At 40.9% G+C, this 15,537-nt stretch overlaps 3 protein-coding genes across 3 annotated transcripts; all 3 read left to right on the top strand.

Annotated features, from left to right (window-relative positions):
- Positions 1–427: 427 nt before the first annotated feature.
- On the top strand, positions 428–5,164 carry LOC130435205 (extracellular calcium-sensing receptor-like). The gene is made up of 7 exons (XM_056765622.1): positions 428–533; positions 1,555–1,716; positions 1,857–2,145; positions 2,294–3,100; positions 3,531–3,755; positions 4,030–4,153; positions 4,237–5,164. Exons 1-7 carry the CDS (start codon positions 520–522, stop codon positions 5,136–5,138), a joined length of 2,523 nt encoding a protein of 840 aa, XP_056621600.1. The 5' UTR covers positions 428–519; the 3' UTR covers positions 5,139–5,164.
- Positions 5,165–5,599: 435 nt separating this feature from the next.
- On the top strand, positions 5,600–9,522 carry LOC130435207 (extracellular calcium-sensing receptor). Its single transcript, XM_056765629.1, has 6 exons — positions 5,600–5,805; positions 5,939–6,227; positions 6,455–7,273; positions 7,367–7,591; positions 8,428–8,551; positions 8,624–9,522. The coding sequence occupies exons 1-6, from the start codon at positions 5,756–5,758 to the stop codon at positions 9,520–9,522; spliced, it is 2,406 nt and encodes an 801-aa protein (XP_056621607.1). The 5' UTR covers positions 5,600–5,755.
- Positions 9,523–12,232: 2,710 nt separating this feature from the next.
- Positions 12,233–15,368, top strand: LOC130435959 (extracellular calcium-sensing receptor-like). Its single transcript, XM_056766855.1, is given in 7 exon segments — positions 12,233–12,447; positions 12,633–12,927; positions 13,014–13,197; positions 13,200–13,798; positions 13,957–14,178; positions 14,255–14,378; positions 14,557–15,368. Coding segments are annotated over 7 exon segments (2,451 nt in total).
- The last annotated feature ends 169 nt before the right edge of the window (positions 15,369–15,537 follow it).

Here is a 15,537-nt window from a genome sequence, read left to right as displayed (position 1 = left end):
GCGACGAGGTGCAGTAGGAGGAGCAAAATCCTGAGTAGAAGACAGCATGCTGACCGACCCAGGCGGATCTGGAGGGAGCCCGGCCGAGCCAGTGGGCGACAATGTAGACGATGGAGCATGTGGCTGAGGGGACGCAACGGGGTGGATGGGCCAAGGTGGAGTCTGGGGCTCAGAGGCAAGAGGTGACGACGAGGGTCCCTCCAGTCGAGATGGCGCTGATGACAGGCAGCCCTGTGAAAGCTCAACTGCACAGATAGTGTATGGAGAGTCAGCAACAGGGCTGACAGGAAGCAGTGGCATCGCGACAGACCAGACAGAGGAGGAAGAGGGAGTGGGAATTCCGAACCGGAGTCCTCGGGAACGTTGGGGATGATGGCCGCCCAGACAAAGGCCGCCGGCAATGCCATCACTGCTGTAACGGGATCCAGGGGCATATACGTCCTGGAACGCGATCCAGGGGGCACACATCCTGGAACGGGATCCAAATAATGAGTCCAATAGAAAACAGGTGCAGATGAAATGAACAATGACAGGTGTGTGCGCAGGGAATCGTGGGAATTGGAGTCCAGTGAGGAACGTGCAGGCGGAGAGTGTTACAACAGTTTCCAGAGCAGCCCATTCTCATGAATTGGGTATAAATAACACGCGCTGTGCAATATCATGTAATATGTACGCCATAGTTCGATTTTGAGCGCATACAATTCGCCTATTTTTGCATGAATATGATTCGCCAGTTAAGCGTGTGTGCATAATAGACAGCAATTTGTCTCATTAACCTGTCCCCTAACCCAAACCCTATACATAACAGTATTATTTTAATTATTTCAGTGTTTTTGACTTCGTGTATGTTTAAAAATGGCTACTCTTCATCAAATTGTACGCAAACATTGACGTATCATATGCACGCAAAATTGAACTTTGGCGTACGTATTACATGATAATGCAACAGCGTGTTATTTATACGCAATTGATGACACCAATTTCAAGGCTGTATGATTTGCCTTAATCTGTAGAACACAAAAAGATATTTTAAAGAATGTTCGTAACCAAATAATGTTGGCCTCCGTTGACTTCCATTGTATGGACACAAAACCTTTGAAACATTTCTCAAAATGTCTCATTTTGTGTTTTGATTTCAAAAGAAAATCATATTCTGGTTTTGAACAACATGGGGGCTAATGAATGATGACAGATTTTTTATTTTTTGTGTGAATCCTTTAACAATATCAACAAAGTCTGACACTGAAAAAAACGTTTTGATATTTGATTGAAAACAATACCCTATGTAGTTTAAAATTTGATGTTTTTTCTTCTGAAGTGTTTTATGTGTGTTTTAAGAACACAAGACAGTTATCTCCCTTAGCTACATCATGGATAATATTACACATAACCGATTCAGCAAATAACCCAAGAATACGTCAGACATAATGATATGCAAGGAGCATGACTAGCCATTTAAAACCTCAGGAAACAAGATATGTCCTAAGTCTTTGTTTATGTGGAGCTCGAAAGAACAATGATTTACATTTTTGTCTTTGTGTTTCACCTGTCCAGTGCAGCTGTGTCTCCAAACTGCTCCGCACAGGATGACTTTGATCTACCAGTGTTTTTAACTACTGGAGACTTCACAATAGGAGGAATTTTTCCTTTGCATTACAGAGTTGAGCTTCCACCAACAGATTACAAAATGAGACCCTTAGCAGCACAGTGTCGAGGGTAAGGATATGAGCTTGGCTATTCAAAATTTGGTCTTGTGTTTATACATGTTTTTTAAATTTAAATCAAGTTTTGATATGTCAGATTATTGTTCGAAAAGTAATTGTATTAAGTTATTTTTATGAGTCTTCTGTATGCAGGTTTGATCCAAGGGCCTTCCGCTGGGCTCTCACAATGAAGCTTGCAGTGGAACAGATAAACCACAGAAAAGACCTCCTGCCCAACCATACTCTGGCCTTCAGGATATTTGACTCCTGCTCCACCCCTGTAACAGCTCAGAAAGCAGTCTTGGCCGTATTGAACGGGCAGGATGTTATGCAAAGTGTAATGTGTTCTGCATCTGCTCCTTTAATAGGATTAGTAGGGGAATCTGGTTCCTCACAATCTATTGTACTTTCCAGAACTCTGCAGCCTTTCAAAATACCCATGGTAATAAGATGCATGTGGTTTCTAAATTGTAAATATTCTTATCTTCAGTGTTTTGCGCATTTGTGACATACCATATGTAAAACATGATTAACTTGAGACATTAACGTATAGACTTTGGTATATTTTTCTTCTTAATTTTAACTCCCAGATAAGCTTCTTCTCAACCTGCTCTTGTCTAAGCGACCGAAAGCAGTTCCCAACATTTTTCAGAGTGATTCCCAATGATGATTATCAGGTCAAAGCTATTGCACAGCTCTTAAAGAAGTTCGGCTGGACATGGATTGGCGTGGTCACTGAAGACCATGACTACGGCAGGTTTGCTTTACAGGGCTTGAAACGAGAAATTGAAAACACTGACATTTGTTTGGCTTATCATGAAATGATCCCAAAAGACTACACCAGAGAAAAAGTCCTCAAGATTTTAAAAGTAATGAAAGAATCCACAGCTAAGGTTGTAGTTGTTTTTTCAGTAGAGGGGGAATTTTATCCGTTCTTGAGAGAGTTTATGATTCAGAATATCACAGAAATTCAATGGATTGCAAGTGAGGCTTGGGTTACAGCCTCCATTTTAGCAGAATCTTATCCATTCTTACACGGCACAATTGGGTTTGCGATTCGTCAAGGACACATTCCAGGTCTGGAGGATTATCTCAAAACAGTGAATCCAGAAGAGTATCCGTCTAACCCTCAGGTTCAGGAGCTTTGGGAAGCTCTCTACGGTTGTTCACCTTCTATCAGTTTAAACGGTCATCTGCCCTCCTGTACAGGAAAAGAGACGCTCAGAGAAGAGCATTCTGCATACATGAACACAACTAGCCCTCGTGTCAGCTATAATGTGTATAAAGCGGTGTACGCCTTTGCTTATTCTCTACATAATCTCATTCACTGTACACCTGGAAATGGACCGTTTGAGAATTTCTCATGTGCAGATTTCAACCATGTGTTTCCACTGCAGGTAAAAATACTTTAGGGTATGATAAGAATTGACTTGTCCCACAAAATCTAACTAATAATACAAAATATAACTAATAAATAGTAATGTATGTGATAAATTGTTAAAACTTTACAATAAAATTAAATGATGCAACACGAATTACCAATGAACAAAACTTCTTCAGCTTTTATTAATTTTAGTTCATACTAATGTTAAAATAGAACATTGGCACATGAATAATTGTATTTGCATTAAGTAACATTAACAAAGATTAATAACTGATGTTAATGCATGTTAACAAATACAACCTAATTGTAAAGTGTAACCAATAAATAATATAAAATTGTTTAATATAAATCTATTTTTTGTTCAAATAATTATCATTGAAAAAAAATGTTGTTTCCAGTTAACAGTCTTTCTCTTCATCTGTTTTTTTTTTAATGCACATTAGCTTCAGCATTACCTTCAGGAAGTTTCCTTCTCAATTTCTGGAGAAAACGTTAACTTTGATAAGAAAGGAGATGCAACCCCATATTATGATTTAATAAACTGGCAAAGACACTCAAGTGGAGATATTGAGTTTGTTAAAGTGGGCCTGTATGACGGTGCTCAGCATACAGGGAAAGAACTGGTGATTGAGGAGGAGGCCATCATGTGGTCTAACCAACAAAATAAGGCAAGGTGTTGACTGTGCGCTGCACTGCCACCCTCGTGGTTCATTTTCTAATATAATATATTAATAGAACTATGTAATCAATCCACCCCCGCATACATTAAAGTGACTGCATAGTGTACTTTGTCAAAATGTAGCTGTATTTTTAAAAAAAGCTCTTACTTAGAGTGTATTTACTAAAACCTAATTATACCAAATGCATAATACAATTGTCTTCCATATTCCTGACAAATTAATTAAATGTAAAAGGACTTTGTTTTGATATATTTATATATAGGTACCTGTCTCTGTGTGCACTGATAGATGTATACCAGGATTTAGGAAGGCTGTCCGTCGTGGGCAGCCTCTGTGCTGCTTTGACTGTGTTCCATGTGAAAGTGGCAAGATCAGTTATCAAACAGGTACTCTTTTTTTTTCTTACAGACATCAAATGCTGGTTTATTCCTGTCATGCACTCTCTGACTGTTTTTTGCAATTATCTTAGATTCAATAGATTGCCTGTCTTGCCCTGAAGATTACTGGTCCAATATAAACGGAACAATATGTGTGCCGAAGGTAGTTGAGTTTCTTACCCATGATGCAATGGGAATCGCCCTGACTGTGATAGCTATTGTGGGAGCGTTTCTGACTATCACAGTGCTCTTGATATTTCTGTACAACAGAGGAACGCCTATAGTCCGCATCAATAACTCGGAGCTCAGTTTCTTCATCCTGTTTTCTTTGACTCTGTGTTTTCTGTGTGCTTTGGTGTTCATTGGAGAACCCACATCCTGGTCCTGCATGCTCAGACACACTGCTTTCAGCATCACCTTCTCTCTCTGCATCTCCTGCATCCTGGGAAAGACTTTAGTGGTATTAGCAGCGTTCACAGCTACTCGACCTGGAAACAATATCATGAAATGGTTGGGCCCCACACAGCAGAGAATCATCATCTTCAGCTGCACTTTAGTTCAAGTGTTGATATGTACTGCCTGGCTTGTAGTGTCCCCACCGTTCCCCTATAGAAACACTAAATATCAACAGTCTAAGATCATTCTGGATTGCAGTGTTGGCTCTGATCTGGCCTTCTGGTGTGTGCTGGGATATATCGGCCTCCTGGCCTGTGTTTGCTTTTTTCTGGCTTTTTTGGCTCGAAAGTTGCCGGGCAATTTTAATGAGGCCAAGTACATCACTTTCAGCATGCTTATTTTTTGTGCTGTTTGGTTGGCTTTTGTACCCGCATATGTCAGCCAGCCTGGTAAATTTACAACTGCTGTAGAGATTTTCGCCATTTTAGCTTCAAGTTTCGGTCTGCTGCTCTGCTTATTTGCTCCAAAGTGTTATATTATATTACTGAAGCCTGAAAAAAACACCAAGCAACATCTTATTGGAAAGGGCACTAAATAATTTTTTCCAAATTTTTTCTTTTAGTATAACACATAAGGTTCAGGTTCAAATGAAACAAAATTAAATGGGAAAAATACATACCCACACAGCTTGAGAAAATGCTATTTTTATTTTAATTTGTGATATCATCATGTAAAATACTAAGTATAACTTAAAATACATCAGACATCATGGAATGTAAACATTTATGCATTATAAATAAACAAATCATTTCGTAAATAATTTCCTTTTTTCTCCAATGATTAAAATGTGTATAATCATGGATTCTATCCTACTACTGGAGTTAAAAAAAGAAGGATGTTAATAAAGCATTTACAGACATATCTCTGTTATTGTGAATCTTGGCGATGACACATGAGAATGACACATAATGAGATGCATGGAGATTTGTGTCTAGTATATATATAACTGTATACTGCCCTCTGTATTCATGCTGGTGGAGGCAGACATTTCTGAGCATGACTGCCTTGCTGCTGTGGCTTCTGGTTCAGCGTCTCAGTGCACTTACTTTAGGACATGCCTCCAAATGCATCCTACGAAATGACTTTGAGCCAGGCTTGGCGGCTGGTGGAGAATTTATAATAGGTGGTATTTTTCCTTTGCACTATAATCAGGAGATGCCAGACCTCAATTGTACTTACAAACCAGGGCCGGTCAAATGTAACGGGTGAGTAGCAAGTCTTTATTCTCTGCACTGTCAAAAACCTTTTAAAATTAAACATGTACTGTAAAAATGATCACAACATGTTTGTGATGGTATGCATTTGCCTTTACTGAATGTCCATTCGCTTTATTTGCAGGTTTGATCCGAGAGCTTTCCGCTGGGCCATTACAATGCAGCTTGCAATAGAGGAAATAAACAGAAGAAATGATCTCTTACCTAACCACACGATCGGTTACAAAACATTTGACTCTTGTGCATATCCTCTGACTGGCCAGAGATCAGCAGTAGCTGTTTTAAATGGGCCAAATGAGGAAGAAAGCCCCATGTGTTCAGGTGCCAGTCCACTGCTTGCTATTATAGGAGAATCCGGATCAGCTCAGTCTATTGTACTTTCTAGAATGTTAAAGTCATTCAGAATTCCAATGGTGAGATATTTATGTTAGATTATATGTGTTCTCTCTAATTGTGGTTCGCCTGTGGGACAAATTTGTATGTGTGTGTGAATGGTTGAGCGTAAAGAATCAGAACAGAGATCTTTTTTTCCAGACATCAATGGACAACAATTGACTCATTATATGATTTACAGACACTTTGTGTGATCCAGGATTTTTCAAAATGTTATCACAATTCTCTTTTTTCCCCCTCATAACAGATCAGTTATTTTTCATCCTGCGCCTGTCTGAGTGATCGGAGAGAGTTCCCTACATTCTTTAGGGTCATCCCTAGTGATGACTATCAAGTGAAGGCCATTGCAAAACTCCTGCGGCATTTTCAATGGACCTGGGTCGGAGTGGTACGAGGAGATCACGAGTACGGTCGCTTTGCCCTTCAAGGTTTACTGAAGGAGCTGGAGGGCACGGACGTATGTGTAGCATATCAGGAAATGATCCCTCTGCTATATGACCGCCGGAGGGCGCTAGAAATCATCCGTGTCATGAGCACCTCCACTGCTCGGGTGGTGGTAGTGTTCTCTGCTGAAGGGGAGCTCACCCCCTTCCTGACAGATTACATGGAGCAGAACGTCACTGGTATACAGTGGATTGCTAGTGAGGCATGGGTGACATCCTCAGTATTCACAGGGAGTGAGTATTATCCTTTCCTGGGTGGGACCATTGGATTTGGAATCCGACAGGGTCAGATCCCAGGGTTAAGGGAGTATCTCATGACGGTGAACCCAGAGAGATATCCCTCTAACACTTTGGTTCAGGAGCTCTGGGGGGCTTTATATGGCTGTTCCCCGTCTTCATCCTCCAGCGTGAACAGTCATCTGCCCCCCTGCACCGGGCAGGAGACTCTTAGGGAGCAGCACTCTGCCTATATGAACACTTCCAGCCTTCGTATTTCCTATAATGTTTATAAAGGAGTGTATGCCATTGCTCATTCTCTGCATAATCTCATTCAATGTAGTCCTGGGAAAGGGCCTTTTAATAACTCCACATGTGCAAACATAGATAATGTCTACCCGTGGCAGGTACTCATTAAAGTGACTGCGTACATGATTCATGTCAAATGTACAAAATGATGATTTGTAAAGAGTTTATCTCATCAATGCAATATTTCACAGTTACAGCACTATCTCCAAGAGGTGTCATTCGCTATTTCAGGAGAGACAGTGAAGTTTGACATGAAAGGTGACTCAATTCCATCGTATGACCTCATAAACTGGCAGAGGGGCTCGGCTGGAAATATTGAGTTTGTTAATGTGGGCATGTTCGATGGTGCACAAGAATCAGGCCAAGAGCTGGTCATCCAGGAGGGGGAAATCATGTGGCCTGGCCATCAGACTGAGGCAAGCTGTTCTCACAGTGTATTTCAGTACATGAGATTCCATGTTCTGAAGTTCTGTAGGGTCAAATGGAGGTAAGTGACTTAAACAACTGGGCAATTCCATGCAAATGTCAACCTTAAGATGAAAAAAGATTTTTACCGAAGGTTTTAACCCTCCAGATAGGTCACAGATGTCTACATTTAGTGATTTCAATACCCATTTTTTGTGTTCTTAAAGTTATGTTTTTGAAAAGTCGGGTAAGTTTATTGCTATATCATAACCGAAGTCACATCCATAATGATATATATTCCTCATAAATGGGCAAATGAAAATGAAAATAAAAGAATTATTTCTCGATCTATGAAGAGCCACCCCCCCTCCACTTGTTGCTTCTGATTTGTACATTTTTATTCTCAAAAATCCTATAAAGTTTGTTGTCTCTTAAGAACGTGCATCCTTTTTTGTCACATCCATAACAAATGAATTGTTCTCTCATTTAAAATAAAAATGCATAGACTGATATTTTTTGATATCTGGACTCTATCATCATGGGTATCATATAAACATAGGATTTAATATATTGGGTATAAAAACATTCACTGAGAATTTATAATTAAAGTTTTGACTAAAAAATCACATCCACTACGCTGGAATTGCCCAACTGTTGATCAGATGGCAGGTCTGTCAATAAGCCAAACTGAATCGTGTATTTCCCTAACCGCATAGTATGTCCCTACCATATTTTCACCATCATTTATTTCTTGTTTTGTACACATCACCAATACATAACTGTAATAATGCATACAAATCCACACATTATCTTTGGTAATGTTTGTGTGGATCTGTGGCTTGAGCAGGTGCTGGTATCTGTGTGCAGCAACAGCTGCACTCGAGGATTCAGGAAGGCGGTCCGTCCTGGGGAGACTCTATGCTGCTTTGACTGTGTACCCTGTGACAGTGGCAAAATCAGTAATCAGACAGGTCGGTCACACAGTCATAATTCTCATAAAAAGTGACCTTCATATTCATTTGTGCAGTGTTTCCTCTCTTTAGATTCAATAGACTGTATGTCCTGTACTGAAGATTACTGGTCTAATGCTGATGGAACTGTATGCATTCCTAAAGTGGTTGAATTCCTGACCCACGATGCAATGGGGATGACCCTAACAGTGATAGCTGTAATCGGAGCCTGTCTCACTTTAGCGGTGTTTGCTGTATTTCTGTATTACAGAAACACGCCTATAGTACGCATCAATAACTCAGAGCTCAGTTTCTTCATCCTGCTATCTTTGACTCTGTGTTTTCTGTGTTCTTTGGTGTTCATTGGAGAACCCACATCCTGGTCCTGCATGCTCAGACACACTGCTTTCAGCATCACCTTCTCTCTCTGCATCTCCTGCATCCTGGGAAAGACTTTAGTGGTATTAGCAGCGTTTACAGCTACTCGACCTGGAAACAATATCATGAAATGGTTGGGTCCCACACAGCAGAGAATCATCATCTTTAGCTGCACTTTAGTTCAAGTGTTGATATGTACTACCTGGCTTATAGTGTCCCCACCGTTCCCCTATAGAAACACTAAATATCAACAGTCTAAGATCATTCTGGATTGCAGTGTTGGCTCTGATCTGGCCTTCTGGTGTGTGCTGGGATATATCGGCCTCCTGGCCTGTGTTTGCTTTTTTCTGGCTTTTTTGGCTCGAAAGTTGCCGGGCAATTTTAATGAGGCCAAGTACATCACTTTCAGCATGCTTATTTTTTGTGCTGTTTGGTTGGCTTTTGTACCTGCATATGTCAGTTCACCTGGAAAATTCACAACAGCTGTAGAGATTTTCGCTATTTTAGCCTCTAGTTTTGGTCTGCTGCTCTGTCTTTTCACCCCAAAGGTTTATATAATTTTAGTTAAGCCAGAGAAAAACACCAAACAACATCTCATGGGAAAAGACAAATAACTATATTTATCAAATTGTGTACGTATTACAAATGTTAATGAAACCGCAACATGACCCCCACCCTCATAAATAAATACAACTCATATTAAATTGTTATCTTTTCATTTTTATTCAAATTTCAACATTATAAATAAAACCACTGGTTTTAAATGCCCAGTGTATGAAATTTAGAGGCATCTAGTGGTGAGGTTGCGAATTGCAACCAATGTCCACCCCTCCCTTTTGAAGCACTACGAAGGCTGACACAGGACAAACATCCATCCATCCATTTTCTACCGCTTATCCGAACTACCTCGGGTCACGGGGAGCCTGTGCCTATCTCAGGAGTCATCGGGCATCAAGGCAGGATACACCCTGGATGGAGTGCCAACCCATCGCAGGGCACACACACACACTCACTCATTCACTCACGCACTCACGCACTCACACCCTACGGACAATTTTTCCAGAGATGCCAATCAACCTACCATGCATGTCTTTGGACCAGGGGAGGAAACCAGAGTACCCGGAGGAAACCCCCGAGGCACGGGGAGAACATGCAAACTCCACACACACAAGTCGGAAGCGGGAATCGAACCCCCAACCCTGGAGGTGTGAGGCAAACGTGCGAACCACTAAGCCACCGTGCCCCCCCAGGACAAACATGTCATCACGTTTTTGATTCTTTCCTGAAGGAGATAGTATTTCCAGCTTTTCTTGCTTTACCGCTTTCCTGTAGCTCAGTTGTTAGAGCATGGCGCTAAGATCCCAGGGATTGCACGGATTTAGAAACAATTGTATAGTATAATACAGTGCAAGTCACTTTGGATAAAAGTGTCTGTCAAATGCATAAATGTAAATGTAAACGAAACGTACTCCGTGAGCAGTTTGTCCTTTAAGGGCTACTGTAGAAACAACATGGTAAATAGGGAGCCGAGATGTCATATTTTTGTATGCAAAACCCGGAATTGTGTTAGAATTTTAGGACTTCCGGTTCCGTTGCTTCAAAGTCTATGGGTTTGTCAAATAGGTTTTGTTAAATCGCCCAGAATAAGGTCTGAGGTAAACAAAACCTCTAAATATTTTCAAAGTTCATACTACGACATAAAACACTATAATTATAACCTACTTGTGATTATTTAAATGTAATTAAAAGTGGCAGTTGCTAACACGTCCCCGCCAAAAGAGGTCACTTTTAGCAACGTTAGACGTCATCGCACATATAAAGCTCACAAATAATGCAACATGGGCACAGATCTCTTAAAAGGTAGATGCAGATTCATTCACAGAGTAATTTTTACCAGGGAACACATTTTTAATAAAGTTTGTGAGTTAATAAAGAGTTGTTGGAGGGTTGGTGGGGTTGACGTTGATATTGAGTGACCTTAAGTATAGCGTCGTGTTAGCTTTTTACTTCCGCCGATTATATTTCAGCTTCAAAATTAACAAATGCTGTGTTAGTTTGTTTAGATTACATTGATAGACCACACGTATTAACATCATAAACCTTTGTTAATCACAGAGTTTATTTTTTGCGATCTTCCAAAAGTCTATGGGAAAAATGCATAGCCTTTCGGTGAAGGGAACCAGCATGGTTCTTACTTCTGGGTAAGCCTACAAAAATGTGTGGTACTGGATTCCAGGTGTGCCTCACACGCCCTGAAAAGTGAAGCTACGGGCTATTTGATTTGACCTCTGCTGGCTGGCTGCAGTACAGGTCACAAACCCTGTCCTTTCCCTGCTCTTTTTCACAGGAGCCAAAATATGATATGATAATTTTTACCCAAAGATGTTTTCTGTTTTTTAGTCAGTTTTATCACGTTTATGCTTGTGAAAGTGTGGATCGGAGGCTGGGAGAGACCTTTTTTGGGCGGCTGTGGTAGCTGCGCCGATGCTAAAGGAATGGCTAGAGAAAGGTTCTGCGGGAATGCCAGATTGAAGCAAGGCGGTTTTATAACCAAAAACGTGAGGCTGGACGACAGGTGTCGTCTATGAAGAGATGGTCAGATAGGGATTTTTCCTGTGGTCTTCTGAAATGTACATAGGCAAGGAGGGTTTGGTAAGGCTGGATGGGTGATTGAAGGTTGAATATGTAGATGAAATGCCCTTTTTTGAGTTGATCTGTCTTTGCTTGATGTGGAAGGAGATTGTTTCTGCGTCAAGCACTGCTAAGTCAGAGATGGAGGGGTGGACTGAAGGGTTAAAGCTGGACGTAGTGGTCTTTTCAGAGCATTTGAGAAATCTGAAAAAGCCAGAGTGAACATGGTGTTGAGGGTGCAGGCGGTGCGCATGGAGTGGTAGCCTCTGCGGAGGGTAGAAATACATTTTGTCATTATATCCAAAGTTATAGGTTGTCTTGTGTCCGGGCAGGCGGACGGGTTGAGCTCTTTGGATTCCTTGGTGAGCATGAAGCTTGAGAACTGGCTATAGCTGGGTAGGTGGAGTTAAATTTGTTTATGGAAAAATTGGAATCCGTTTAGGTACCCTTTAATTGAGCTGGCTTGAAGGTTTTTGTTCAATAAGACACATTAAAAGATTTTTAAACTTGGGGATGACAGTAAACACAAGACAATGTCATTATCATCTACCATTGTGATATACAGATACAGTATTAACCACACCTCTTACACATTTCCAATGCAAATTGATTTCCACAGAGAACACCAGTGGCTATTTAACATGCCATGATGTTCCCCTCACATTTGGAGTGTTTGCTGGCCTTGCAGGGGAAATGCATCTGTTCTTGACAGTGACAATACTGTACATTACACCTGCTCTGTGTGGGGTTTATTCTGTCACCTGCATCCTGCAAGGTGATCCCCATCCTCCTGCCCTCTTCAAGGATGGAGATTTTCTTATTGGAGGGGTTTTCTCCATTCACGACTATCTGAAGGCAGAGAAACACACCTTCACTAGATGGCCACAGCCACTAGAATGCACTGGGAGGTTAGCATATGCAAGTTTGATGGAATAGAACGCTTTATATGAATTAAATAATGATGTTTGATTTTAATGTAGTGATGAAATTGTTTGGATAAATTACTTAATGTTTGAAGTGTAATAGTTAGATTATGAGAAATCAGATGTGCCACTGTTTTGTGTTTTTTATTTACCTTTGTTTACGCTTACAGTGTGGGATTCAGAGAGATGCGCTTTGTTCGTGCATTTGAGTTTGCCATTGAAGAGATCAACAACAGCTCTGATCTCTTACCGGGCATCACTTTAGGATACCATATCTATGATTCATGTGCATCTGTACCAATGGCAATAAAAACAGCGTTTCAGCTCACCAATGGATTTGATCTTGTATATAATGACACTGGTCCATGTGCAAAATCTGCTGCTGTTACGGCTGTAGTTGCAGAATCTGGTTCTACTCCGTCTATAAGCATATCAAGACTTCTAAGTCCGTTTGGAATTCCACAGGTGATTGTTCAGTGTGACAATTTTTTACATGATTAAAATGATTTATTTTTGAAGCTGACTTTTTTTCTTCTCTTTATGGTGCACAGGTGAGTCATTACGCAACCTGTGCGTGTCTCAGTGATAAGCGTCAGTATCCTACTTTCTTCAGGACCATCCCCAGCGACCACCATCAAGCGGCTGCATTGGCACGAATGGTCAAGCACTTCGGATGGATGTGGATCGGGGCGGTGCGCAGTGATTCAGACTACGGGAACAATGGCATGGCATCATTCTGAAAGCTGCAGAGGAGGAGGGAATCTGTGTAGAGTATTCAGAGGCCTTCTACAGGACCCAGCCACGCTCTAAACTCAAAAGAGTGGCAGATGTCATCCGCAGGTCAACGGCTCGTGTTATCGTTGCTTTTCTTGCCTCAGGCGACATGAGAATCTTATTAGAAGAACTGAGCCAGGAGCCACCACCTCCGTTACATTGGATTGGGAGTGAGGCTTGGGTTACAGATCCAGAAATGTTGCGCTTTAATTTGTGCATCGGTGCTGTGGGCTTTGGGATCCAGCGCTCTGTTATTCCGGGATTTCGAAATCATTTGCTTGACCTCTCTATGGAGCAGGTGCTGAAATTTCCCCTATTAACAGAATTATGGGAAAACTTATTTGATTGTAGTTTAAAACAGCAAACAGGTTCTTCCTCTGGTTTGCCAGCATGTGATGGTACTCAGGACCTGCGCACAATACAGAACCCGTATACAGATACATCTCAACTGAGAATCACTAACATGGTGTACAAAGCCACATATGCTATAGCTCATGCCATCCATGGCACTGTATGTAGCGACAATCAATGTGACAAATACATGAAAGTTGAGCCCCTGCAGGTAAGTCTTAAATGACAGCCGACAAAAGCTTGTATGAAACTTTTATTCTTGTACTTTCTGGAAAACATTCATACACCCTGTATGAATTATTCAGTTAATATTGAAATCATGCATAGCAACATCTTCTTTTAAAATGCATCAAAATGTCCTTCATGCAGGTTTTTGAACAGCTCAGGAGAGTGAATTTCACAAAAAATAATTATCCTGTTTCATTTGATACCAACGGGGACCCAGTAGCCACCTATGAACTTGTGAACTGGCAGCGTCAGAAAGATGGTTCAACTGACTTTGTCACAGTGGGTCACTATGATGCATCCCAGCCTAAAGGCCAAGAATTCAGTTTGAGCAGACCTATCATTTGGAATGCTGGAGGTGAAAAGGTATGTAAATGTTTACTTCTGTTTCTATATGCTTGTGGTTATTGGTGTGGTTGTGAGTGTTTTGTGTCACCTCCAGGTTCCTGTGTCTGTGTGCAGTGAGAGTTGTCCTCCAGGCACTAGGAAGGCTGGACAGAAAGGAAGACCTGTCTGCTGTTATGACTGTATTCCATGTGCAGATGGAGAAATCAGTAATGAAACAAGTAATGTATTTTTGAACATAGTCTGATGAGAAAAACATTCATAATTATAAAATTGAATATCCTAGTTTTAGCGTCTTGCCAAGCTACATGTAGTAAGTCACTCTTCATCAAATTTTTGCAGTTGCCAATTACTTTATTCTGTTTGGTTACCATTTGTTAACTATGATTCATCCTACAGATTCTGTGGATTGCCGTCCATGCTCACCTGAGTACTGGCCCAATAAAGAGAAAGATAAGTGCCTTCCTAAACCAGTGGAGTTTCTGTCATGGGATGAAATACTTGGAATCATTCTCGTTATTGTGTCTATTGCTGGCTCTTTAATGGCTTTGAGCATGTTTCTAGTGTTTTACAAAAACAGAGCTTCTCCCATAGTAAAAGCCAACAACTCAGAGCTGAGCTTCCTGCTGCTCTTCTCATTGACTCTGTGTTTTCTCTGTTCACTTACTTTCATTGGTCGCCCCACTGAGTGGTCCTGTATGTTACGTCACACAGCGTTTGGGATCACTTTTGTCCTCTGTATCTCTTGTGTTCTGGGTAAAACATTAGTTGTGTTAATGGCCTTTAAAGCCACACTTCCAGGAAGTAACGTCATGAAATGGTTTGGGCCTCCTCAGCAGAGACTCAGTGTTCTTGGTTTCACACTTGTGCAAGTTCTTATATGTGTGCTTTGGTTAACAATATCCCCACCTTTCCCTTTCAACAATATGCAACACTACAAAGAAAAAATTATTCTAGAGTGCAGTTTAGGATCATCTGTCGGTTTTTGGGTTGTACTGGGTTACATTGGTCTACTGGCTCTCTTGTGCTTCATTCTAGCTTTTTTGGCCCGAAAGCTGCCTGATAACTTCAATGAAGCTAAATTCATCACATTCAGTATGCTCATATTCTGTGCTGTGTGGGTCACATTTATACCAGCTTATGTCAGTTCTCCAGGGAAGTTTACTGTTGCTGTAGAGATATTTGCAATTTTAGCTCAAGTTTTGGTCTGATTATCTGTATTTTTGCTCCAAAGTGTTTCATTATTGTGTTTAGGCCAGAGCAGAATACTAAAAAACATTTAATGGCAAACGTACAATCAAAAGCACCTTGAAACGCACAAAGCAAACAAAAATGACATTTATGCTGAATATCAGCTCTCACACTAATGATACCCTGTAT

This window comes from Triplophysa dalaica, chromosome 14 (genome assembly GCF_015846415.1).
Source record: "Triplophysa dalaica isolate WHDGS20190420 chromosome 14, ASM1584641v1, whole genome shotgun sequence".
Classification (NCBI taxonomy): Eukaryota; Metazoa; Chordata; class Actinopteri; order Cypriniformes; family Nemacheilidae; genus Triplophysa; species Triplophysa dalaica.
This window is presented reverse-complemented; position numbering and strand designations above follow the sequence as displayed.